Source organism: Pristiophorus japonicus, chromosome 6 (assembly GCF_044704955.1).
Source record: "Pristiophorus japonicus isolate sPriJap1 chromosome 6, sPriJap1.hap1, whole genome shotgun sequence".
Lineage (NCBI taxonomy): Eukaryota > Metazoa > Chordata > Chondrichthyes > Pristiophoridae > Pristiophorus > Pristiophorus japonicus.
Window position 1 is genome coordinate 216,652,112 of NC_091982.1, and position 27,683 is coordinate 216,679,794.

The window sequence follows — 27,683 nt, forward strand, 5'->3', positions numbered from 1 at the left end:
ACAATGAATCTCCTTGCATAAAGTGTCCATTTACAGTGAATTCCTTGTACAAAGTTTGTTCACAGTAAATCCCCCATGCATGAAGTGTAAATTCAGTGAATCTGCCTGCTATATAAAAGGTCCAATTGCAGTGAGTTTGCTTTTGTACTGGTAGCCCATGTAGAGTAAACCTCTCCTCCTTCCTCTACATAGCTAATTAAAGAAAACTGCTGTACGAACAGTCCATCTACAGTTAATTTCCCTACAGTGTCTAATTATACTGAATCCCATTGCATTAAGTGTGATTCACATTGAATCTCCTAGCATTAATTTGGAATGAATCCCCTGCATAAGTGTTCATTTACAGTGAATCTCCCCGCTGCATTAACTATCTGTTTACAGTGAACTTCCCTGCATAAAGTGTCTGTTTATAGTGAATCTTGTATAAAGTGTCAGTTTCCTGTGTCGAGTGTTCACTTACTGTGACTCCACTATAGAAAGTATTGAATCAGTGAGTCTCCCTGCTTTATAAAGTGTCCACTTACCAATGAATTTACTTTGTATTGACTGTTCATTTACAGTGAACCTCCCCTCCCTGAAACATCCTATTAAAATGAATCTTCTCCTGTATAAGTGGTCCATTTATGGTATACCTCCTTGAATAAATGGTTTGTTTATAACGGGTCTCCCTGCATAACTTGAATGTTTACAGAGTCTCCCTGTAAAAAGTATCCATTTTCTGTGAATCTCCCTTCAATAAAATGCTCTTTCATAGTGTAGCCCCTGAATTAGTGAATCTCCATGCTGTATAAAGTGTCTATTCACAGTGAGTTCACTTTGTATTGAGTGTCTATTTACAGTGACCGCCCCTCCCATTAAATATACCATTAAAATGAATCTTTCCTGTATGTGATCTATTTACAGTGAACCTCATGCAGAAATGATCAATTTATTTTAAATTCGCTGTCTAACTTGTCCATTTGCAATAAATTCTTCTACTGTATAAAGTATCTATGCCAGAGATTTGCTGTAAACTGACACTTTATGCAGGGGGTTCATTCACTGTAAATTAACATTTTATGCAAGAGAGTTTTACAATAATCTTTAGCCAGAGAGAAAAACTGTAAATGAAGTGTATAGTTATGGTAAATCTTCCCCTGTGTAAAGTTACCATTCACAGTGAATCGCCCTGCTACATTAAGTGTCCATTTATCCATACTCTCTAATGTAAACTGTCGACTCACAGTAAATCCTTCTGCTGTTCTACGTGTATATTTCCAGAGTTTCCCCCTTATAAATTGTGAATTCCTCTGTATATAATTTCTTATACTGCAAACATGTTTAAGAGGAGAAGAAAACATTTGCTCTGTTTAAAAGTTGCACACCCTGAGTTCACTTCATACTCAGTAAAGTTACAGGCCCTGAAAATCCACAGCACCATTTATATTGCTGTTGCGCCTGAAGGCAAAAATTTTGCCCACTGATCCTCTCCAACATTGACCCTACCATAAATTGCGGGGTCAGTTCATTTAAATATCCATTTGCAATTCAGTAGTGTAATTCTGAATAGTGCGCAGTGGGGAGGGGTCTTGGAAATTAGAAGTGCAGCCTTTAAAAAGGCAAGATAGGCTGAAGATTTTAGCAGGAGGTAAGTACCAAAGTGTTTGGCACAGTGAGTTAACTTTCCGGCAGCTGTAATGGATGGCCCCTATGTAATTCTATGACATTTTTAAAGCATGATTTCAAGTGAAGGATCTGGCAGAATCACACAAAGAAGGGAGCAGGTCATTGTAAAGAGGTAGAAAAGGATAGTGTCAGCCTTTGCTCAATGGTAGCACTCTCTCCTCTAAAAGAAAAAAGATAAAACTTGCATTTATATAGCACTGTTCATGATCTCACATCATAAGTCAGAAGGTTGTGGATTCAAGCCCACTTCAGAGACTTGAACACATAATTATGGTGATACTTCAGTATGGTGCTGAGAGAGCAGTGTCCTGGCCAATACTTATCCTCAACTACCATCACTAAAACAGATTATCTAGTCATTTATATTTTGGCTGTTTGTGGGACCTTGCTGTGTGCAAAATAGCTGCCAAGTTTACCTACATTACAACAGTGACTATATTTCAAAGGTATTTCATTAGCTGCGAAGCACTTTGCAATGATCTGAGGTCAGAAATGGTACTATATAAATGTAAGTTATTTCTATCTAAGAGCATTCTGCTCGAGCTATGAGAAATAACGAGATTGGTGGTACGGTGCAGGTGTCAGGTAAGTGGGTGGACATGTACAGAGTAGCCATGGTAACTTGTGAAGCAGCAGACAAGCAGTAGCTTCCATATCCTTCTCTGTCCTCTTATTCCCAAGGGGGTTATGTGCATTCATTCTTAGTTTGTGCCCTCCTTGCCTGTAGATCCATCACAGCAACAGGGGGCAGAGGATGAAAAAGAAAAGGAAGATGATGATGGTGAGGAGGAGGAACAGGAGGAGGGAAGAAAGTTCTTGCTTGGAGACTTTGATGATGGCAATAAGGAAGACGATGTTGAGAACAAGGCCACGCAGGAGTCCCAGGTGTAAGATACGACCCCATGACCCTCTGGCCCATATCATGCCTTTGTCATGCACCTTCTTATTTCCATGCACCAACTCAGTAACTTTCACCCTGTTGAGGGGTGTGGTGAGGTGGGTGGGGGGGAATCAGGCATTGTCAGTGAGGAGTGGCACCGGGTGATCCACAGAGCACAAGGGAGGTGGAGGAATAGGGTGAAGATGTTCCACTTTACAGGCGGTGGCTAAGGAAAAGATTGCTCATGGCCATGGGGTTGTGGGACCCAGAACTATTTTGTAATTGCATGAAAAGAAGGATAGTAAATGAATATCCCACCCATGTGAAAATTGTGAGGTCGGTGTCCAAGGGTGTGCAACAATTGATGGCTGGAACTCTGGAGTCTACATCTACTATATCCAGAAGCATAGACTGCTGCCCTGGTGGCAATAGGGGATGGATTGGACAGCATCCTTCCTACTGGATTTTAGATCCTGTAGGACGGGATGTAAGCTGCTGTGCCTCAGGGCTTTGGGGATCAAATATGCGCCATTAGACCAGCCAGGCCACTAATCAGTGGGGACACAGATCCAGGGCCCAATGGAATCAAGGTGACTTGCCAGAGGCTGCCGTTTCTCAGGACAGCAGAACATGCCAAGCGACCAGCCTTCCTCCTGAGTACACTATGCAAGTGTGTATGGTGCCCAGGCACCATCTTCAGAGATGCAGCCAGTAGTGGTGCCCACCCAGCACCAAGCTGCCATGAGAAGAGGGCCAGCTCAGTCCCATGAGCCTTTTTAAGCACAGGAGCAACCAACCACCTGTTGTAATACTGGCCACCACGTTGCACCTAGGTGAAGCACTAAAATAAGAAAAAAGGCACACATGGACATCCGGCGAGACATGGTCATGAGGGAACAGTAGCTTGGCCTATGGTCACTTTTGAGTTCCTGGTGTTAAAGCATTGTATAATTACATTGTGTTCTGTTATCCATGCATGGAACTCACACACAGAAGGCCCCAGATTACGTTGCAAAAAACAGTGCAGTCATTACAGGGCAGAAACAAGTCCCATCCCAGAATCCACCTACAAAAATGTTAGTATGCTTACTTTAAGGCAGAAAATGTGCCAAAACTAGTGAGCAAATTCAGGAATATAGTGGTTAATGACATTTCCAGCCAAGTGCCTGTGACCTGGGGGAACCCTGCTATAGCAGCGAAGCAGCTTGAAAAGCTTATAGATTCCAATTCAGGAGCTCTTCTGCTGAATTGCCTCCAAAAGGCCTTGTTGCTTTCTCCCACGTAAATCTGTGCAAACAGATTAGTACGCACCTGCGAAGAGCATTTATGAGTTCACTCAGCTTGAGTGCAATTGAATTTGTGGGACGGATACAATCGTTATACATCTCTTCAGCTTCAGTTAAAATGAAGCTGTTGTGTTGGAGCCGTGGTTAAAACCACTGTTGAGTGCTTCAACTTAATCTTCTGCGGGTTACTTTAAAATTTCATTTAGAATGATGTGTTTCCACTATTCGCGCAATATAGTAGTTTGTATTTTATCCAGTGAAGGGGAAGATAAATCTATTAAATCTGATTGGAATTACTATCAGTGAAGAAGGATGATGATTATTTAACCGAATAAAATCATAGTTTCTTTTATTGTTCATACATAAAGATGAAGTGTTGTAAGAAGCCCTAGTGCACAAACAGGAGATAGAAGTAACTGACTATAAAAGTTAGTTCCAAGCGCTGTATATTATGAAGCTATTCAAATTTTACAGTGGAGGTCAATTCAAGGAAGCCTTGGTTTGTTCTTACTCACTAAAACTGTTCCTGTTCCAGAGACCAGGGTCAAAGAGCAGAGGTCAGGTGACGAGAGTCACAAACTGCACTTTCCTGAAATTGACTGGTCATAGCAGGTGGCACTAGTGTTGAACTGCTCAGCTTCTGTTTAGACATTGGGGAAAAATTCTACCCAGGAATAGTTTACAGAAAACAAAAATAATCGGCTTTTTTTTTTGTAAAGTATGTTTTCTAAAGCTTAATGGTATAAAATTGTTGTTAACACCTCAACTTTTCAACCCTCACATAAAACATGCTTTTCAGTTGCCAGAGGCTTCTGCCTGTATCAGACTGCTTTAGCAAGTCTGTAATCAGTATTTTCCTATAATCACAGAATATAAAATGTTAATAATGGCATTCTCATTGCTGAGTCAGTAGGTTGTGGGATCAAGTCTCACTCCAGACATTTGATCACATAATCTAGGCTGACACTCCTGTGCAGTACTGAGGGAATGCTGCACTATTGGAGATACTGTCTTGCGGATAGACATTAAGGCGAGTGTTTGGCTGCTCTCTCAGGTGGACGCAAAAGATCCCTTGGCACTATTTAAAGAAAAACAGGGGAGTTCTTCTCGATGTCTCGGCCAATATTTGTCCCTCAATCAACAGCACTAAAAAACATGTTACCTGATCATTATCTTATTTCTGTTTGTGAGACCTTGCTGTGCACAAATTGGCTGCTGTGTTTACTACATTACAATAAGTGACGACATTTCAAAAAGTACTTCATTGGTTGTAAAGTGCTTTGGGATGTCCTGAGATTGTGAAAGGCGCTATATAAATCCAAGTCTTCCCTTCTTTTAAACTGTACATAAAGCAATCAACAGATACCTAAAGAAAATTCTTGCTCACTGAAGTTTTACCAGTAGCGACATATTTTCTTTCTGGGTGTATAATTTGGACAGTGCACTTTATACAAATTCATTTGTGAATGGATGTTCTGTGAGGGGTTTACATGTAAATGCAAAACAGGTTTCACAAGTTTACTTTTGTGGATTAACCCAACTGTGAAGTTGCTGTTGCATGTTTCTGTAATACAGATCATTCATTTAATCTGCTTCCTACAGCAAATAATTCAGACGAGGCATCAGATATCGACTCGGAGCCAGACCTGCCTCTAAAGAGGAAACAGCGTCGTAGTCGCACAACTTTTACAGCAGAACAGCTAGAGGAATTAGAGAGAGCATTCGAGAGAACTCACTATCCGGATATCTACACGCGTGAGGAACTTGCACAGAGAGCTAAGCTTACAGAGGCACGAGTACAGGTAACACCATGGTTTGTTAGCTACATATGTTCTAAATACACTAAATACTATAATAATTGCTGACATTTTACAAAAGACATATTATTCAAAATTAATTTGACTTGTTCATTAAATCACTACATTACATCTTATGTGAAAAACCTAGTTTAGCCAGTTTGGATTTTTGAATATATTTTGAAGTGCCTTTGTGGGCCCCCAAATATCTTGTGCTCAAATAGTGACCTGAATAAATACTATCCAATTCGCTGCTACATACAGTGCCCTTTTATAAACCAATCTCTTGTTTATTGAGATCTTTGGATGCAATATAATATTTTGGAGTTCTCAATCATCTTAAAGCAGGCTGATTTGGTATCTTATGCAAGGATTTTACTGATGCTAAGATGCATATAGTACCCAAGACCAAATTATATTATGCATGCTACTAAGTGTAGATGAGAACACTGTGTAGTTTATCGTTAGGCCTTATGAACTACATAAATTAAACTGCTACATACCTGAAGAGTTTTATCTATGCTAATGATGTAGGTTATGACCTGAACTGGGGAAATAACTGCACATTAATGCACACTCGTTATACCACAGATTCTGACTGCTCGCAGACAATATATTGTATTGAGGGATTACTGTCTTTAACTATCCATTTGGATGGAGGAAAAGCTTTGAAGAACCAGAGCATTATATCACAATGCTCTATTTCCATTTGCCTGCTCTTCCCTGAAAGTATCAAAGATTTTCCTCTTCATTGTGCCTAGGGAAGAGAAAATGGGGGCAGAGACGGTCATGTAAGATCTCTGTTCCCGTTATCCTTCTCCAGGAATTTTAGGTCTTCCCAAATTCAGCATAACTGGACCAGCATTAACCACAGGTTCAGCGTTAGCCTAAAAATGAGGTGGGAGGACAATTCTGGCATTTCGTTTTATTTTCCTTTCTGTGTGTACATGTGGGATGCATTAATGGAGGGGTGACCCATGAAAGCTCAAAGTGGAGATTATGCTGGAACTCTCCTCAGAGCCGTGTTTCTGCAGGGGCCGCGGAAACACTTCACCGAAGAAAGCAGACAGCACGAAAATATATTTCCCCCACCCGCAGCATGAATTTAAGGCCTTGGGGCTATTGGACTGCTGTTCTCCAGCAGGGAGCGAATTTAGTCTCTTGACCGCCCTGTTCCAAGAAACCAAAATTGCAATGGAAAACTTACCGCTGTCTTTGCACCCGCTTCCATTGTGGTCGAGGCCTTGAAGTAGGGGGTTAAGACTCCTACCAGAAACATGCTGGACTCTCAATACTTCATACAAATTGGGGTCCTTTTGATGTATATAAGACCCTGCTGCAAATTTGAAGGGTAACTATGTGATACCTGCACTGTGTAATCCCCATCCACCGCAACATTAGCGGAATGCGGACAAACTTAAAGGGATTGTCGGAGGCTACTTAACAAATGGTTGCTGCATGCTTTCTGGAGCATTTTTCGAGGCCAGTGTGAACATAATACAGGTAGAACGTCCGAAATCCGGAGTTCTAAAAACCGGAATTGTCCAAAAACCGGATATTGTGCAAATTGCAAAAGTCGTTGTCCGGAATCCGGAAATATTTCCTGAAAACTGGACTTTTAAGCTGTACATACCTTTTTCCAAGCAGGAATCCAAAAAAATATGCAGCCCAGCACGGCCTGGCCTTGAGGTTGCCAGATTCGGGCTGCCGGATGTAATGCTCTGAAATCTGGAAATACACAAAAGTTGGCCCAAAGGTTTCCGAATTTGGGACGTTTGATTGTCTCCGAAATCCGGAAATACCTGAAACTTGGTTCAAGGGTTTCCGGATTCGGGATGTCGGATTGTCTCCAAAATTCAGAAATACCCGAAAATTGTCCACAAGGTTTCCGGATTCAGGACGTCAGATTTTCTTCTCCAAAATCCGAAAATACCCGAAACTTAGACCAGGGTTTTCCGGATTGGGGACGTCGGATTTATTCTCTGAAATTCGGATAAACCCGAAAACCAGAATGGCCTCAGTCCCGAGGTTTCCGATTTCGGGATGTTATATCTGTAACATTTCCTGTATAACAAAAAATCCATTTGCTCATTTGCTTACTCACCTTCCATCACTCCTCTCCCACTCCAAATCAGTCTGGAGCTCCCCTTCAATAAGAATTCCGGCTCGGTTTGGTGAAGGGGTCGCTAAATTTCTCACCATTCCCTCCCAGATCGTTGAGTTGCTTGTCAGCACTGGAAACACACGGACAGCTCCCCTTTCAAACTTAGGTGAAGCCTGAGCATCAAAATGGTTTGGGCTCCTACAAGTGCCATTGAGCTGGCATCCTAATCTCCTCACTCACTGCCTGCCTGATGTATGCTACACATTAAAATAGTCCCCACTATTTCTCACTGATGGCATGGTTGATCTCGAGAACTAAGCAGGTTAGTAATAATGAGCAAGAACCAGTGGCTTGCTCCTCCAGCGGACAGCACATCAGCACCACTATGACATTAAGCAGATTATTGATTCCTTAATCATTTTGCATTGCTGCCCTGATGGCTTAGTGTATTAGTGCCTGACGTGGTCCTCAGTTATATGGACCAGAAAGGTATCGCGTTTGATCCCCGTACTGTGTTGAGTAAGCTGATCTCGGTTAGGAACTATAAATTGGCCTCAATGCCTCTGGGCAAAAGAGGGGAGAAATTAGCCAGTCCAGTCCCAGCACTCTATAGTCAAGTTACACACATAAGGAACTGTCTGCTTTGCCGAGGTACTAGAAAGCGGTAGACATCTGTGGAACCACACTCCATCATGTTTCAACTTCTTCAGATGAAGAGGAAGGAAAAAAGCTGTAGAAAATAATTTAGCAACACTAGTTCCCTCTCTCTATATTTGTATTATCCGAAGTATTATAGGACCACTTGTCTAACATCAGAGAAGAGCGCTGGAAAATAAAAAAAGCAGCAATCCATAATGTATTTGTCATTCACCATCAAAATCTGTAATATCTACACGTACATTCCACTTTCACAGTTCAAAGAATGATCATGAGTGAAGTACGAGCACTAACACTTTCTAAGTACTTGCCCCTCAGTGCATGCAGAAGCCACATTAATGCAGCAGCTGCCACAGTGTAGCTTTAACCCTGTGACTTCTCTGCATTCCTCACAGCTTCATCTGGTCTCATGAGGCCTATCATCTCTTATGTGGCTTGCTGTGATCTACTTCCCTGCTAAATTCCCCAGAACAACTAACATATGGATCTTTTACTAAACCCAGCATGAATGACAGATTTAAGTCAATCAGTGACTTCTTCATGACGGTTCAGTATTGGGAATTTAACTTTTCTCAGACAGTAGGAATACTGAATCGGCCAACTTTTATTGAGCTATTTCTTGTAATAAATTTAAACATTTTTAAATGACAGTTATACTACCATTCTTTACTCCTTTTAAATCTAGAATGTGCTCACAAAACATCTGTACCACAATAAAACACCCGATGACAGTTAACTGCTGAAGAACTTCAACAGGTTTAATTCCACACAATTATCATATGTACAGAAATAAATCAGGAACTTTACATCTTTGTGAAAAAACACATTGCTCATAAAAAGAGCAGATTTTGGACTGATTCAGAAAGTGCTCAGGTTCTGCATTTGACACCTGCATATAAACTGGAACACGATCATAGAATTGTGCCTGATTACTGAAGGTTTCCCCTCCTCTGAAATTCCGGAATCCTAGTGAGTTTGGCGTTTTGTTTGAGCATGCCCTATTGAATAAGCCAAAAGGTCACTGATTTCAGTGACAGCTCGGGCTGAGAATTGCAAAGTTCAGCTAGAGAGTTAGAAGAGACTACACTTTGCAGAAACCATTTGGTATCTGCTGAAGGTCTGATCCTGGAGAGTTTGCTTAGGTAATTTTTAATTTTTTTACAGCTTTATTTGCATAGTCTGATTGCTGCCAGGATAGTAGCAAAAAAATGCCTAATAAAATAAATCTTTAAATGATGCATTATTAAAACTGGTATATAAATATATAAAATATTTGGCTCAATTAGAGCACTTTGTAGTACATCAAGTTAATTTTCAATAATACCAATATAGTTTTAAGCAAATATAATTCAAAATGTATTTGGCTTATTGCAATACTTCGCTTGATATCTATTGGGTTGTTGGGTTATTGTTTTTTGCACGTGAACTGTGCATTAATCTGTTCATCCTTGTTTATTTTCATTTTATTATTCATACTTTAATTACGGTGATAATTGTACTAAAAGTAATTGAATTCAATTAAAATTGTCCTGGAAGTGATCCTGTTTAATTTATTAGGTTTGGTTCAGCAACCGCCGAGCTCGTTGGAGGAAACAAGCAGGAGCCAATCAACTATTGGCATTTAATCACCTGATCCCTGGAGGATTCCCGCCCACAGCAATGCCAGCACTGTCTCCTTACCAGCTGTCTGATGCCAGTTATCCACCTACATCCATACCACAGGGTAAAGCAAATCCTTATATTTGAGCCATGGGAACATTTGATGTCTGTATTCTGAAAAGAATATTATTACAGCATAAGATCTCAGAATTGTCAGTTAAAAGTATCTGACTAGACCCATGCTCCAGGATCATTCAGAATAAGCAAAGAAGTTTAAAAAAAACAGAATTTAGTGTTGGCTTAATATTTGCTTACAATGTTGGTGTATTAAAAATAAAAGTGAAATCCTCCAGAAAGAAAGGAAAAGCACGTAGTAGGTTTGCAATGGCTACACCACCTGTGGTGGTATTTCCTTCAGCTGTATCCTGTGTTACTCTAGCTTGGCAGAATAAAGATATAGGGATGGAAATCTTTCTTCAGCTGTAGTGCAAAATGGGTGGCATGGCATCGGCCGCCTATTATACTCACCTCCTGATACTCAATTCCATTGACTTCAATAGAACTGACTATCAGGTGGGGCTTAGAACAAGCGGCTGATGCTTTAATGCCCGCTCAGCACTACCGCCAAAGTCGAATTTCTCCCCTATACTTTCTAAATATTGGAGGTCCGTGATTCTGGTGATAAAGTGGTTGTTCTGCAAAATTATTTAAGAGTAAGTCATTCATTCTTAAAATTGTGGGGAAACTGAAAAGATTAATTGTTATTAATTTATTTCTGATACCCAGTAATACAAAGTTTTCCCATTTGTCTTGATCTCTGTGCCTACAAGGCATCTCTGCATGATTCCTAAAAGCAGTTTGAAGTTTCTGTTGCAGTCATTTCTTCCAGATGTTTCATGGCATTGAAATAACCTTTAGTTATGCTTAATAGCTATCCAACAACTTTGGTGTATACATTTAAGAAAGCATTCTTGGTTGAATTTTTGTCCTCAAGATGTTGGCATTAGGAAATGGAACACTTACCATTTTGTGACCCAGTTTCACTATCAATCACTTCTAGTTAAATCACATATTCGATATAGAGTAAAACTCTGTTTACACTGCCCCACAATGGTGGAAGATTTCCTCTGTGCTCAATGTGTAACAAAATCATAAACTTGCTCTTAAAGAATGCTAACAATTTCACTATACATAGCTCACGGAGGAAATCTTTTCCCGCCATGATATCTTTCCTCATTTTCCATCACCACTGCTCTTGTGTGACATTTACTACATCTGCCATCTTAAATAAGGTGGGGGGGGAAATTGTTCTTTGGCCATAGTGTAAAATGACTGATTGCGAATTGGCAGGCCGTTTTACACTGCACCCAATTTTTATTCCCCATTGAAATCGCTCATTTCATGCTACTGCCAAAGATGTATTTCATCCCCAAGATGTTCAATTGAGCACAAATTATGTCAACGGATCGACATTCACTAGGAACCAAGTTCAGAAAGACCAAACTCTTTTGTATGGGACCCTGGCAGTCAGCAGACATTGGAGACTTTCATCCCATCCATGCAGGCAGGATTTTAAACCAGGCCCCAGAGTTGAAAGGTCAGAGTGCCAACACATTTCAGATGAACTGATACTAAAATAGGAAGCAATGCCTTGGCATAATGGTGGAAAAGAATAAAATTGCTTCCAAATCTTCAAAATCCCCAAGCCGACATGAACTTTTCTATACTTGCGCCCTTCATACAGATACAAAATGGCAGTATGGATGAAAAAAAAATACATTTTTCAACACAGCTGAAGTCCAATATTATTCAGTCATTGTGTAAAGATTTTGTTATGTGATAAGAAAACATCCAAATATATGTTTATTATGCTCAATACTATGCTTTTTATACTGTGAGGTGTTCAATCCAACAATATATAATAGAAGATATTATCAAGGCATCCTCAGTCAATCACACTAAGGCTATCTTTCAGATAATTTGTATTAGGCATTTAAGTAAGGTACAATTGCTATTGTAATAGTAAGTAGGATGGAATTGTATTTATAAAAGCAATACTTCCATGAAAAAGCATTTGGTAAATGCTTTTCTTGCTCGAGAGGAAGAAGAGCCAAAAGACTATAGGATAAATTTTGCAAGGCTAGGCTTCCGATATGGAGCCTCGCTTGATGGAACACGGATTGAAGATTTGGGCATATAAGACACTGCATCCAATTCATAGCACTCCTGGTTTTCTAGTGGTTAAAGTCAACCACTGGAAAATTGGAGGGCTCCTAATAGGGTGCGCTGATCTCTGTGCCTGATTCTCTGATCCATGCTCCTGCCAGCACTGTAGCCTCACAAAATTTGCCTTTTCATCATTTTGTTCCCCATAACATCACATGCAAGGGGACACAATGGTACATTTTGATAGAATTTACATTACATTACTGAAGCTGTTTATAAACAAATGAAAAAAGGCCTGCCAATCACTTTTTCCCGATGACACTGCACCTTTAAGCTATAATATTTTGAATTCTGAAATAAGGAATTGGTGAATTTGAAAAATTGTAGAAAAATACTTTAAATGCTAGTAGATACATGAGCTTATTGCCTTTGGACCTAGTTGAGCAATTTCTTAAGAAGGGAAAATGATGCAGCATTAATGATATAATAAATGTTATTGTGCTTTCAGCAATCTCAGATCCAAGCAACACAGTTCACAGGCCACAGCCTCTGCCTCCGACATCAGTTCACCAGAGCAGCCTCCCTTCTACTCCAGACAGCAGTTCAGCTTACTGCTTATCCACCAGCAGGCATGGATTTTCAGGGTACACAGACAGCTTTGTGTCTCCTGCAGGGTCTACCAATCCCATGAACCCAACGGTTAGCAACGGCCTCTCACCTCAGGTCAGTTTTGTGATTCAAAACAGGGTGTCTACTGTATATGTGAACCAAATAGTTTACTACCCAAGGCAAAACTAAAGAAGCATTTCTAAATTTAATTCAGTGCTGTCTGTGCAGCTCATGTGACTATGTTAGTTTGTGGCCTTTCATTTTCCAAATTAATCGTTCAGATACTTGATTTCCTTGACACTTTGTAAGACAAATCTTTTGATACATCTATCATCTTTTAGAATATTGGAAAAAATAATATGCAGTCACACAAGTAGATAAGTATTAAGAACAAAATATTAAGAATAATTACTAAGAATTAATGACAACATTTACAAAGAAACATTTGAAATGGAACTAAAACCATTTTCCAATGTGAAATTCAATGACAATTTTTAGATTACTATAACATCACCGTTCATCAATATAGATTACCATGCAGTTCACTAAATTATTTCTTTTCAGTTGTTTAACACATGCTTTAATTTTTTTTGCTATTGTTTCTATACTTTACCGTACTTTCATAATTTCAATCCAGACATTTACTGATATGTGCAGCATACTGTGTTTAAGATATAATTCAACAGTGCTATTTTATACATTGTAAATCTATAAACTGAACTGAGAATTTCAAGAGAGAAATGCTAAACAGTGAAGAGTGCTTCACAAACAGTACTCTAAGTGGAGCATTACTACGAGAACCTCTTTAGATGTAAGACTGAAATGAATTTACATGATAATTTTTTCATGAATAGCTACTTTTTTGCTGTAAGTACCTCATGAAATGATATTAGGTATACAAATTGCAACTGACAATATGAACTTAACCTTATTTATTAAAATGTGTGCTTTATCTTTCAATGCGTTGTTAAGCAATTTAAATATCATAATGTTACTACTCTGTAGAATATACATATTTCTACCATAGGGTCAGTAAATGATCCTCAGATGAAATTATCACAGATACTATTGTAAGAGACTTAAACTTTTTTAATGTATTACCAGCTGGTGGAAAGTTGACATTATCATTTTATTAAAATATACTGTCTTCATTTGTTAGCATAAGTCGGACACAGGTGTCATCTGATATGTATACCAGTTAATTTTTAATATAGGTCACAAGGGACTGGAACCTCTAATTAAAAGTGAGTAATTTCAGAGCTAAGAGATAGACTGCTAAAGGTGCGATTTTCTTGAAAAGCTTTCTATAAATTGAAGAACAGAAGGAAGCAGGGAATGACATAAATGAAAAGTGAAAAGACAATTATAGTCAATTACACACCAATCATTGGCTACTGCTACCGCCTGAACAGTAAGAGACATTTTAATAGGCAGAAAATTAGATTCTAATGGCACAAAGGGTGGCCAAAATGACTGCTTGCATCTGTGGCTTTTTTATTCTTTATTTAATGTGCAGTTGCATCACGAATGTTGTTTCTGCTTTCTGCAGTGCGCTGATAACTCACAGACCCAACAGTTCAGAGTATTGTAAAAACTATAAAGACTGAATAAACAAATTCACCCTTTGGGCAAATAGGAACCTTCCTGATTTCTTTCAGATTGAGCACACAATTAATTGACATCTTATTTTTCTTTTCCACGAGAAATTGATTAAGAGTGTAGCAATATCAAACACATTGCTTTTGGGACGGAATTAGAAATTCTAAATGTTTTGTGTTCAAAATACTCAAATGTTCCTCACATTGCCACCTCATTGATTGGTTTTGCTGTCATGAATATTGTGACCTCTGGAGATGCTTTGATACTGTCATTTCCTGAGCTATAATATGAAGATTGCCTCTCAAGTGAAATAATGACAGCAGTGCACCATCATTAGTTGCAGCCTTTTATTTCCGTTGAGGACATTGTTGGGTTGGGGTGAAGAAGAATTCTTTACAAAGTGTGGTCCATTAATCACAAATGATTTACATTTGTGTACTTTTGCTATGTGACTATCTTGATGCTTCACCATCAAGGAATGTGAAAATCTTACTTAATAAGTGCACTCATAAGGTGTGTAAAACCATAGAATATAGGAACAGGAGTAGGCTATTCAGCCCCTCGATCATGTTCTGACATTCAATTAGATCACAGCTAATCTGTATCTCATCCCCATTTATTCACCTTTGACTCATATTCCTTGATAATCTTACCCAACAAAAATCATTCTAATTTTAACATCATACCCACTTGTTCTGGATTCTCCCATCAGAGGAAAGATTATTTTATCTATCCTATTAAATCCTTTTATAATTTTAAACAATTCAATTAGATTATCCCTCAATCTTCTAAACTCAAGGACACACAAGCCAGGCTTATGCAACTTCTACTCACAATTTAACCTTTTAAGCCCTGGTATAATTCTGGAAAACCTACACTGCACCCCCTCCAAAGCTAATACATCCTTCCTGAGGTGTGGTGGCCAGTACTCCGGTACTTCAGATGTGGTCTGACGAAGGCTGTATACAACTGAAGCATAACGCTCTCAATTTTGTATTCCAGCCCCTTTGAGAAAAAAAGCCCAAAGTTGATTTTTAAAAAAAGCTTGTGATATTCCAGTCCTAACTGCTTCCAATTGTTTATAGTTTATTTCATATTTCCTATTTTTCACCATCTTTGAGCCTCCCACACATTTAACCAGCTGAGAGTGCCAGAGGGAGTACAGATGACCAAAATCAGGAATTCACCACATGTGAATTACATGGCCAAACTCATGTTTTGTCAAGTGAGGTGGGCACATTGAGTCATACACCAACACACTGGACTAAATTGAGTCACCAAATGGTATAAATTTCTAATTTTGAAGACTTTCTAGGCCACTAGACCTGATATGTCAGCATGATGCTGGTAGTTCCATAAATGCCGTGAACCCACGTCATCTTATTTCAAAGCAACTCCTCAGTCATCACAGATGTCACCAAGGAGTTGGTTAAAAAAAACACACATACTTCTGCAAACAATCTGCTCTTTGAACTTTTACTAATCTCATAAGAAAATAGGAAAGTATAAAGTGAGAAAAGGCCATTTGGTATGTCACCTCCGCATTCAAAACATGGGCATCTGAAACATCTTTTCCTCCAAAGTTTTATTCACCATTTATCACAGTGTCTGTGACAAAGTCCATAAATGTTAGTGTGCTTTCATTTGGAAAATAAATAAAGAATTAATTTGCAGTTCCACATCTGTAGATGTTATCAACCAGTGTCTGCTCAAAGGTGACAGGCTGAAAGTCTCTGATCTGTTTTCAGCATTATAGCTTCTGAGGGTGGGCCTTTGTCTTTATGACCTAGGGCTTTAGAAGACAGGAAGGATGAGTTGAACCAGGGTTGTTATATCATCACTGACTCATGGGGTGAATATTGTACATAAATTGTGTAATTAGTAAGCCCCATTCTTCATTTTTATAGACCAATTACATGTGCTAGTCATTTATTTTACATGTAGTTTTTTGGGGGAATAAGAAGCAGTCTAACAGTATTGTTGAACAAAGATATATAAGTACCATTCTATACCTATTTTAGAACACTAAAATTCCTATAATTTTCTTTACTTAGTCATTTGATACTTCCAACAAATCCCAACATTTTGATGACTTTAAAACAAATAGTCTTTTTACAAGATGCTGCAATTCATTCACTTTTCAAAGTTAGTTTTACTTTTGAATGTTATTCTACAAACTGCATTTCTTCAACGATAGTAATATGAGCAGTTGTTAAAACGTATGTGCTGCAGTAATATCACATAACTCTTTGATCAGAATCCTCTTCTGGTATGTAATCCATCAAGTTTAGTTTTATTACTATATGGATTAAATGTCTTTTACTGTTTTGAAACCATGAAGGAATCTAAAATTTATGTCTACATTGGTGTGGGAACTAAGTGCCCTTTCACTTCTAAGCAGTGATATTATAGGTAATAAGATCTAGCTCAACTCCATGTGATACATAGAGAATCATGGATACACAGGAGTGCGTTACAAAGCATGCACAGTATCAAGGCATTCAGATCATGTCATAAACCACAAGACTGAAGCTGGAAAAATTCATATGCATCATCTGAAATTCAAAGTTATGATAATGCCTTTAACTTCATTCTAGGCATCTACAAAATATTTTAAAAATAGATTTTGTAAAATCATACATTACTATACACCTACCTTAAACTCAGATATATCATTACCTCTGCTATAACACATTGCTTATGACTCCTAATAGAAAAAAAACAAGTCAAATAACTTCTTTGTACTTCATCCTTGACTAACATACTTTTTGTGTAGCTTCCAAAGACAGCCTTATTGAGAGTGTCATGTGAATGCAGTTTTTATGTGTGAAAGGTTAAGACTCTCAATGACTTCCCAGTCTTAGAGTCTCTTGAGTTTGTTGTTGCTGATGCGTGCCTTTTGATCTGTAATGTGAATGAATGCATATTTCAAGCCATTGTGACAAAAATATTACAACGCATGATACCAAATGGCAATACTTGGTAGAAGAATGTTATACATTTTTTTTTGTAGTGTGCTACAGTTACATAGTTAATTAGCCAGAATATGCTACAAACTTAATGCAGCATGGAAAATTTCAGTAGTGCCTTTGAGAAAGTGGTTTATATATATATCAATATTAAAATCTTACATCTACCTTCTATCCATCAAAATTATATCAAAGAGAAAGAAAGTCAGTCATTTCCTACCAGTTCTTTCTGACCTGATAACCTGGCCTTTTCCCAATGGCAGGAGCTGGAAATTTGCATGCTGCCAATCTTCAACAATTACCCTCTAATGGACCTCAGGATGTGTCTATTTAGACTATACCACAGGGAGTACCTGAGAAGTGGTCTTAAAGGGGCAGGTTAGTTTAAATACAGCTCCACCTTATCAACTAAATATCAAAGCCAGACAGGAGATTACCTTGACCCCAACATCACAGGAGATTAACTGGCACATTAAAATGCATCTGACACACCTAATGTAAAAGCTCCTTATGATTGACTGTTAGAAGATAAATTAAACCAGCCTGGGATGACTTTCCCAATGGTTCTCCTCTCCCAACAATGCTGTAAATATTCTTCAACTTGCACTTCTTCTGAAAGTACAGCCAATATTGAAAAATGTTATCCTGCCATTCTGTGTTACAATGCATTGAAGCAACAACTCTCTGCATGCTACTCTTGTAATATGATTTTGCTGTTTGGCAAAATCTCAAATGTTTAGTTCTCCATCTTCAAAACATTACCAGGTTACACTTTTTTCTCCTTGTCTGGCTGCCATTCATTTACATGCTAGAAATATTCGAGCCGCAGGTTGGGGCCATAAAAGGAGCAGAGGTACGGTGGCTCGGGAGCAGCGTGGAGGCCCTGACCTGTGAGAAAGCACCAGCCGCAGGTCGGGGACATAAAAGGAGCGGAGTTGCGGCAGCCTGGGAGCAGCGTGGAGACCCTGACCTGTGAGAAAGCACCAGCCGCAGGTCGGGGCCATAAAAGGAGCGGAGTTGCGGCAGCCTGGGAGCAGCGTGGAGGTGTGCCACTTCAGGGAGCAGCATGAGCTGATGCAGAAGGGCGACGACTTGGAGAAGGGCGACTGGATTGGATGTCACCAAAATCAAGGTCGCTGATTGGAGCTTGGGCAGGTACAGCAGGAGAGGCAGCAAGCAGCAGAGGAACGGCGAGGTCGGGGCGAAGGAGCGACGAGAGATTGTAAAGTGACGTGATCGGGGCCCAGGAGAGGCGTGAGTTCGAGGCCCAGAAGAGGCGAGGGCCCAGGGGCAGCACGGGCCAGCCCACACTGCGATATGTGTGCGCTCTAGGTCCATACAGCAGAGCTGGTCTCCAGTCGTCTTGGTTAATCCTTGCCACTGGAACAAGACCTAGCTCTGACAAGCCTGTGTGGTGGCTGGTGTGCAACGGCCACCACACGTTAAAAAAATCCAGGCACAGGCATCTTCCATCTTTCAATATGTAGCTCAGGACCTGGAATGTCAGGTCCTTCATTGAAACACATGTGAACTCATCACTTTTTGGTGTGGAAGCAAGTCATCCTCGATACGAGGGACTGCCTAAGCAGAAGAAGAAGAAGAAGAAGAAGAAGAAGAGAAGATACATTCTTTAAATGAAAATAATTCAATGAGGTAGCAGCATAACATTTGCAGTGGATGAGCAGGAGGGAGTGTAGCACCACAAAATGGAGTCTTTGTTAAATTCTTACATTCTGAATTCAAATGGAGAATTTTTCAACTGGTAGGAAAAAAAAATTGATCCATACTGCTGCAAACCTATTGAATAATTTTTGTTCCTTACTTATTTGAAACATTTGTACGTTTCAATTCCAGGTTCAATATCAAGTTATACATTTTTTTAACCAAATAGTTTGTTCCAGGTACTGAAGCAAATCCAATTTTTCACTGCTAATTGAGTAATGATGTAATTGAGACACAAACAACCATTTCATGCAATTTAGTTCTAATTTACATATTATTCAGTCAAATTTTGGTCGGAATTTGAAAATAAAATTTGCACCACTCAAGTGCCACACAGTGACCATGTTCTACAAGGGAGAGTCTAACCACCTCCCTTGACAGTCAACAGCATTACCATTGTCGAATCCTCCACCATCAACATCCTGGGGGTTTACCATTGACCAGAAACTTAACTGGACCAGCCACATAAATACTGTGGACATATGAGCAAGTCAGAGGCTGGGTATTTTGCAGTGAGTATCTCACCTCCTGACTCCCCAAAACCTTTTCATCGTCTACAAGGCACAAGTCAGGAGTGTAATTGAATACTCTCCACTTGCCTGGATTACTGCAGCTCCAACAACACTCAAGCAGCTCAACACCATCCAGGACAAAGCAGTCCATTTGATTGGCACCCCATTCACCACCTTAAACACTCTCTCCACCACCGACGTACCATGGCTGCAGTGTGTACCATCTACAAGTTGCACTGCAACAACTCGCCACAGCTTGTTCGACAGAACCTCCCAAACCCGTGACCTCTTTCACCTAGAAGGACAAGGGCAGCAGGCACATGGGAACATCATCACCTGCAAGTTCCCCTCCAAGTCACACTTATCCTGACTTGGAAATATATCGGTGTTCCTTCATCGTCGCTGGGTCAAAATCCTGAAACTCCCTACTGTGTGAGTACCTTCACCAGACGGACTGCAGCAATTCAAGAAGGAGGCTCACCACCACCTTCTCAAGGGTAATTAGGGATGGGCAATAAATGCTGGCCTTGCCACCAACTCCCACATCCCATGAATGCATTAAAAAAATGTCTGTCTAAAGAAAAATTTAACACAGATTGAATTTACACGAGTAACTAGCAAACTGTAAACATTGTGACTTTTTTAATGTTTCATTTTAGTCTCCAAAAGCATTGCTTTAATACTGTACTTAAATTATAAATCACTAAGACATATAACTGCAAAAGATGAAAGGGCCTTTAAAAAACATCAGTTATGCAATATAGAAAATCAGAATGTTTCTGAAACTTCATGCAAGTAATGCTTAGGGTAATTTTTTTTATTGGATTTGGCAGCTGGCCTGGCAAGTGGCAGATGCTATTTAATTGGTGGAATGATACAAATGATCAGACTGGAGAAGGGGAATAAGCAGTGGGAACAGGGGGGTAAATTCACTCATCCTGTGCTCTCAGCGGGGAGTTTGAAAGGGAGCACTGGTGAGAGAATCAATGCTACATGTTAATGCTCAATAAATTCATCTGAAAGTGGAAGCAATGAATTTATCCTACAAGGTAAATGGGATTAATCGACAGAAGAATGATCTCGGGATACTCATGGACAACTTACTGAAACCATCCACACAGTGTCTGGTTTTAAAAAAAAAAGGCAACACAAGATTTTGATCTGTATAGCTGGAGGGATGGAGTTTACGTCTCAGACTGCGACAATGAACTTGTTCAAAGCATGGTCTGTTCCCCTCCCTGTACAGAAAACTGTGTACAGTTCTGACCACCATATTAACTGAACATTTTGCCATTGAAAAGGGTACAGCAAAGGGAAACTAAATTAACACTTTGGATTCGGCACCAGAGCTATGTGGAAAAGCTGTGGAAAGTGGAAATGTTTACACCGGAGACCTTACTGAGGCATTTAACATTCAAAAGGCCATAGAGAAATTAAACCCTAATAATATCTTTGATGTAATCACAAAATCCATAAAAAAATAGCTGAGAAGAGATAGATAAGGAAAGTACTGGAGGGCTTTCTGAAGGAACCCAGAGAAACACAGCACTATGAGAGGGAGCCAGCGTGGCTTTATAAGTGGGAGATCATGCCTGACAAATCTGTTGAAGTTCTTTGAGGAGATAACAGACTCTGTGGATGGGGAAACACAGTGGATGTTGTTTAATCAGCTTGCAGCAAAGCTTTTGATAAAGTGCCACATAGGTGACTAGCCCACAAGGACATCAACAGAAGGAAAACTCTCTAGGGGTATTTTTAACCTAACCTGCTTGAAGAGAAACTGACGGGATCGGACCAGCCGGCCATTTTACACCCCGTCCAATTTTGTTTTCTATTGACTTCAATGGAAGTATTGAGATTATAAAAGGTATAGGTAAGATAAATGTCAAAATACTTAACATGTCGTAGGTTCTACAAGAGGGCATGGCCTCAAACTTATGCAAAATACTTTGACAATTCGGGAAACTAATTTTATTATTTTTTATTATTTTGACCTGCCAAAGTTTGCTCTGACATTAACAGCTTGTAAAGCTATAAAAAAATGAAACTGCCGGTAATGGTGATTAATCCAGGGCAAATGGAGAAACTCACTCCCAAATACTCTTGTCAGAAATAGTAAATGAAAGAGTTAATTGCTTTTGACCATCAATGATCCAGCAGTAGCTTGACCCTCCTCTTGATGATGAATGGAGGGTTACTGACCCGCATGTGTTTCGCATTAAGGCCAAGCTTTGCTGTGACATCTTCAAGAGCATTTATCAGGATTCCACTGACAGCATGTTCTGTAAATGACAGAAAGCAAATGTGTAAGGGTCAGAAAGGAGTATGTCATCAGCTCCTGTATAATACATTTCTGAATCTAAAAACTGTCAGTGGAGTTTGAAACAAGAATGTTAATTCGCTGCAAGAAAATATATTATGTATGAGGAAGACCTTATTTAGGTTGAAAATAAGAAATACGGTATAGCTTTTGCTAGCAATTTGATTCTCGAGACGCTGCACCACAGTGGCAAAAGATGGAAGATTAATCTGTGAATAAAATGTTTTTTTTAATGCAGTGCAGTTTTCTGGTTCAGGGGAAAGAGAAATGAAATATAATCGGCCATCAGAAAATTTGATTCACTTAACATGGTCTATGGTTTTCACAGATGGGCTTTGGTATTAAAGGCGTCATTCCTTCACTGGCTCTAGCAGTTCCATGAGCTTTTTGTATGATATCTAGCTGTGAGATATTTTACTGTTTATTCACATCAAATTATTCTTAACGGCTGTGATTTTAATGATGTCAGGAGCAATTTAATTCAACACTTCCTCATAGAATCTGTGCAGGCATTGTAATACTGTTTCATTTACTACAAATTAGAACTTGATTTCACAAATTTTATGCTAAGAGCCCTTTGTTTCTCAGATCACTATTAAAATGCTGCTCAGTCTCAACCCTGAATATTGTTAAATTGGCACCACTAGAAGTGAATTACGTGATGATTGTGAACATTGTACATTTTACTTTGATATATATCTATATACACCTAATCTAAATAAAAAGAAAGTACCTCAATCTCATAATCTTCAAGTACTTTTCTACAAATCACAAACATCAGAAATATTAGCAATAGAAAACAAAGGAGCATTCACTTAAAATCGAATAGCATGGCGATTATTTAATCTACATTCCCGTTTCCATATTACCTTCCAATTTTTCTAATTTGCTTATCTAGTGCTGATTATAATTGTAGATTAATAATTGCCAATATAAAAAACTATGAGGGTGAAATTGGCTTCAACCGAAAAGAAAATCAGGTGGGGTGTAAAATGTACTGCTGACTCCTAAGTGCCTGTTTCGTGTTATCATCGAAGATCAATTTCACCCACTTAGATCGTTTCAATAATTTCTTCTGAAGAATTCTCTGATGCATGAATACGAACATTTTAATTCTGAGATATGCAAACAGTCCTGAAGTCATCAAATTATGGGGCCAAGTTTCAGCCTGAGTTACTCCTATTTTTTTGGAGCAACTGGTTTAGAATGGGGTATCTTAGAAATTGCAATTCTTGGCATTTAGTTTGCTCCAGTTCTAGTCAGTTAGAACAGTTTCATTTTGGAACAGATTTTTTTTTTCAAAAGTGGGTGTGTCTGGCCACTTACGCCTGTTTTGAAAGTTTACTCCAAACTAACTTAGAATGGAGTAAGTGTAGATTTTTGTACGCTCAGAAAAACCTTGCCTACACTTTACAAATCAGGCGTAGGTTACAAATCAGGCGTAGGGAACGAGTGGGGGGGGCGGGGGGGAAGGGAAGTAATTAAATTCTACAAGCATTCAACTCTTATACAAATAAAGAGCCATCCTGACTAAAAAATTATAAACAAATCAAAGACAAAATATTGAATATTTCTACCTGTGTGAAGCAGCAACAGCCTTCGAGCTGCGGTGTTTCAGGCAGGCCTTCCTTCCATGTTGGAGACAGGCGTAGCGTCAGTGACTCGACGGCAGCCCAACAACAACGGCAACAAGCAGCCTTCGAGCTGCGGTGCTTCAGGCAGGCCTTCCTTCCATGTTGGAGACAGGCGTAGCGTCAGTGACTCGACGGCAGCCCAACAACAAAAGCAACAAGCAGCCTTCGAGCTGCGGTGCTTCAGGCAGGCCTTCCTTCCATGTAGGAAACAGGGGTGGCGTCAGTGGCTCGACAACAGCCGAAGACACAGCAAGCAGCCTTCGATTTGCGAGGGAAGCTGAGGCCATTCAGCCATGGGATAGGGGCAGCGGCAGTGGCTGACGGCGGCCGAAGACACAGCAAGCAGCCTTCGAGCTGCGAGGGAAGCTGAGGCGATTCGGCCAGGGTCAGGGAGAGGCAGCCAGATAACCAGGTTGAAACTAAATTTGCAGAATGGGTGCTGCATTGTCAACACCATGGATTATGCAATGATTTGCCAGCAATTCATTGCATAGGAGAGAATTGATTGGAGCTCCCCGCACCAGGAACCTCATAGCCCGTAGACTGAAGGGCAGGAGACCTTACCCACGTCGGCAATATTGAGCCAGGTGCTTGTACCTGGACATGAGCGAGGCTGATTGTGTCAAAAGGCTGCATATCCACAGAGAAGTTGTCGCTGAGATCTGTGATATGCTGAGAGCAGATTTGCAGCCCAGAAGCAGAACGCCAACTGCCTTGTCTGTTGAAGTGATGGTAACAGCTGCACTTGCATTCTATGCCTCAGGATCGTTTCAGGCTGCAACTGGAGATGTGTGCGCCATCTCTCAATGTGCAATACATGCCTGCTTTTACCAGGTCACGGCTGCACTGTATGCATGGATGAATGACTTAATCAATTTCCCAATGACCGCACAAGCGATCCATGAAAGGGCTGTGGGCTTCTTCAGGATTGCCGGCTTCCCAAAGGTACAGGGCTGCATTGATTTTACCCACATAGCCTTGCGAGCACCTGTGGAGGATTCCGAGCAGTACAGTAATAGAAAAGGTTTCCACTCCATCAATGTGCAGTTCGTGTGTGAAGACAAGCAGCGCATCATGTCAGTCGATGCGAGATACCCTGGCAGCACCCATTATATCTGACATGTTTGAGCAGCAGCCAGAAGGGCAGAGCTGGCTACTGGAAGACAAAGGGTATGGCCTGACCACCTGGCTCATGACGCCCCTACTCATGACACGGCCAGAAGCTGACCGTCAATACAACATGGCGCACATTGCGAGGCGCAGCATCATTGAGAGGACCATTGGCACATTGAAACAGCGTTTCCGATGCCTGAACCATTCCGGAGGCCACTTGCAATATTCTCCTTAGATTGCCGGTCACTTCACTGTTGTGTGCTGCATGCTCCATAACTTAGCCATCATGAGGCAGCAGGAGCTGGTAGTGAAACCAGAAGACTCACGTGAGGGTCCAGTGCATGATAATAGTATTACAGAAGAGCAGGATGTGGATGATGACGACGATCAGGAAAGCATGCAAGTGACTGATGCCGGAGCACGAGGTCGGAGGAGGGCCGTCCATCGTGCTCCTTTAACGATTGCTCGAGCCCTGCGCCAGCAGCTCATCCGTGAACGCTTCAATTACTGATTCCTGAGGGCTCTGTGACCACTGTTGCGCATGGACATGTTTATTCTTTGCAGTTGTTCCTACGTTGTGTTGTGTTAATGGAAGATGAGTCAGTTTTAGTGAAAAAATATTTTATTGAAAAGTTAACGTCACTGTAATAAAATTTTTGTTGTGCAAAATTAAATAAGATACAAAATGTGAGAGCATTTACACTATAAGATCACTTAAAACTTTACTTTTTAATATGACTCTTGAAGATCACTTAAAAACTTTAAGATCACTTATAAACTTGTAAAGTTACAAAACTTACAAAACAATTTCAATTTGAAAAATCTTACACTCTCAAGATCACTTAAACTTCAGGATCACTTTTTAAGTGCAAAATTAAATAAGTTACAAAATGAGAGAGCATTTACACTATAAGATCACTTAAAAACCCGAAGATCATTTATAAGTTGTAAAGTTACAAAACTTAAAAAACAATTTCAATGTGAAAAATCTTACACTCTTAGGATCACTTAGACTTCAGGATCACTTTTTAGGTGCAAAATTAAATAAGATACAAAATGTGAGAGCATTTACACTATAAGATCACTTAAAAACCCAAAGATCACTTATAAGTTGTAAAGTTACAAAACTTACAAACAATTTCAATTTGAAAAACGTTACTACAGCTACATCAAGAACAAGAACAAAAGCAGCAAAGAAAGGCTGCAATCATCTCTCATCCACATCTCAGTGAATATTCACTTCTTCATGGGGGTGTCATTTGATTGCACTCCCTCGGACATTCCCTCCCTAAGTTCCCGTGTCATTACTGCTATTTCTCCCGTCAGGACCGTCACCTCTTCACCCATTGCACTGACGCTACCGATGAGTGATCGGGTAAGCTCATTGGTCTCCATACCCATTGCCACAACCTGAGCCGCATCTGTTGCACGCTGCATCTCAGGAGAGCGTGCCTCCAATCTCCTTCTCCTCTGCTTGGGTCTGCCTCATGGCACCACTACACTGGGAGACGTGGGCACGGACGATGGGACACTCGGTGTTCCAAACGGCACCACTACACAGGGAGGCGCAGGCTGGGACGGTGGAACGCTCTGTGTTCCAGACAGCAGTACTAGAGAAAGAGGCTCGGGCTGGGACAGTGGAACGCTCTGTGTTCCAGACAGCAGTACTAGAGAAAGAGGCTCGGGCTGGGACAGTGAAACGCTCTGTGTTCCAGACAGCAGTACTAGAGAGAGAGGCGCGGGCTGGGACAGTGGGACGCTCTGTGCTCCAGATGGCAGCACTAGAGAGAGAGGTGCGGGCTGGGACGGTGGGACACTCTGTGCTCCAGATGGCAGTACTAGAGAGAGAGGCGCGGGCTGGGACGGTGGGGCGCTTGGTGTTCCAGATGACAGCACTCGAGTGCGAGCCATGGGCTGGGATGGTGGGTGAATGGGTGTAAACTGCTCCATTATATCACCAGCACCACTGGGACCCACAATGTCGGAATCAAAACCATGGAAGGTGGAACCAGAACCTATGCGAGTGGGAGGCGCAGGCTCGGACGGTGGTGCACTGGCTGTAAACTGCTACATTACACCAGCAGCACCACTGGGACCCGCAACATCGGAATCAAAACCATGGAAGGTGGAACCAGAACCTATGCAAGGGGTTGAAACTTTGATGCCCCTTAATGGGGGTTCATAAACATTAATTTGGAAGCTCTCCCCTGTAGATATTTCAGTCATCGTCGCCATCATCCAGTCTGGATCATCCGCATCTGGTTGTACTGATTCTTGTTCTGTATCTTCAGGATCCTCAGGGTTGGCAGCAGCAGCAGCATCATCATGTTCTGCAAAATACATCACAACAGTCAAATGTTTAACAGCAAGGGAGGGGGCAGGATGGATGGCATGAGTACTCTCACACATAGCAGGCCAGGCAGCAGGTTGATTTGAAGGGCCATGATGCATTTTCAGGACTTACCCTCTTCCTTGCCTGCTGGCCCAGCTTGTGCTGTACTGATTGCTTTTCTCCATGTATGACTCATCATAGCAGCTACCCTCTGTTCCAAGGGTGTCAGTGGATGCAGATTGGGCATGCCTCCTCCTGTTTGAGTTGCTTTCCTTTTGTTGTGGGCCAATTTCTTCTGCAAAGAGTAAAATATAACTTTTTACAGAGTGCGTCTTTCTGCAGGGTGGGACATACAGATAGTCACATTACAATTACGATTACATTAAAAATGGAAAATATTACTTACACTAACTACTTGACCAAGGTCGTGCCATTTCTTTTTACACTGGCTTCCAGATCTCATGGTATGCACCACTGCGCAGTAATCTTCTGCAACTTAGTTCCAACGTTTCTTCATTTCTTTAGGTGGCACTTTTATGCGACCTCTGTTGCTGGTATCTAGTTCCTGCCATCTCTGCTCAATGACGTTGACTAATATCTCCACTTCCTCATGCAAGAAATTATTTGTTCTTGGTGGACGTTGTTCCATTGCTGTATTGAATTGATATTCTTATTTTTCAAAACACACAGTCCTTAATTTGCATGCACCAATGCAGCAAC

At 40.5% G+C, this 27,683-nt stretch overlaps 1 protein-coding gene across 4 annotated transcripts in view; it reads left to right on the top strand.

The window, feature by feature from the left end:
• The window catches only part of LOC139265382 (paired box protein Pax-3-like), a 78,252-nt gene that overhangs the window by 34,807 nt on the left and 15,762 nt on the right, over positions 1 to 27,683 (top strand). For all 4 annotated transcript variants that reach the window (XM_070882360.1, XM_070882361.1, XM_070882359.1 and 1 more), the window contains 3 exons: positions 5,434 to 5,633; positions 9,946 to 10,111; positions 12,662 to 12,876. In XM_070882360.1, the coding sequence (XP_070738461.1) occupies positions 5,434 to 5,633; positions 9,946 to 10,111; positions 12,662 to 12,876 (581 nt within the window). The remainder of the gene's footprint in view (positions 1 to 5,433; positions 5,634 to 9,945; positions 10,112 to 12,661; positions 12,877 to 27,683) is intronic.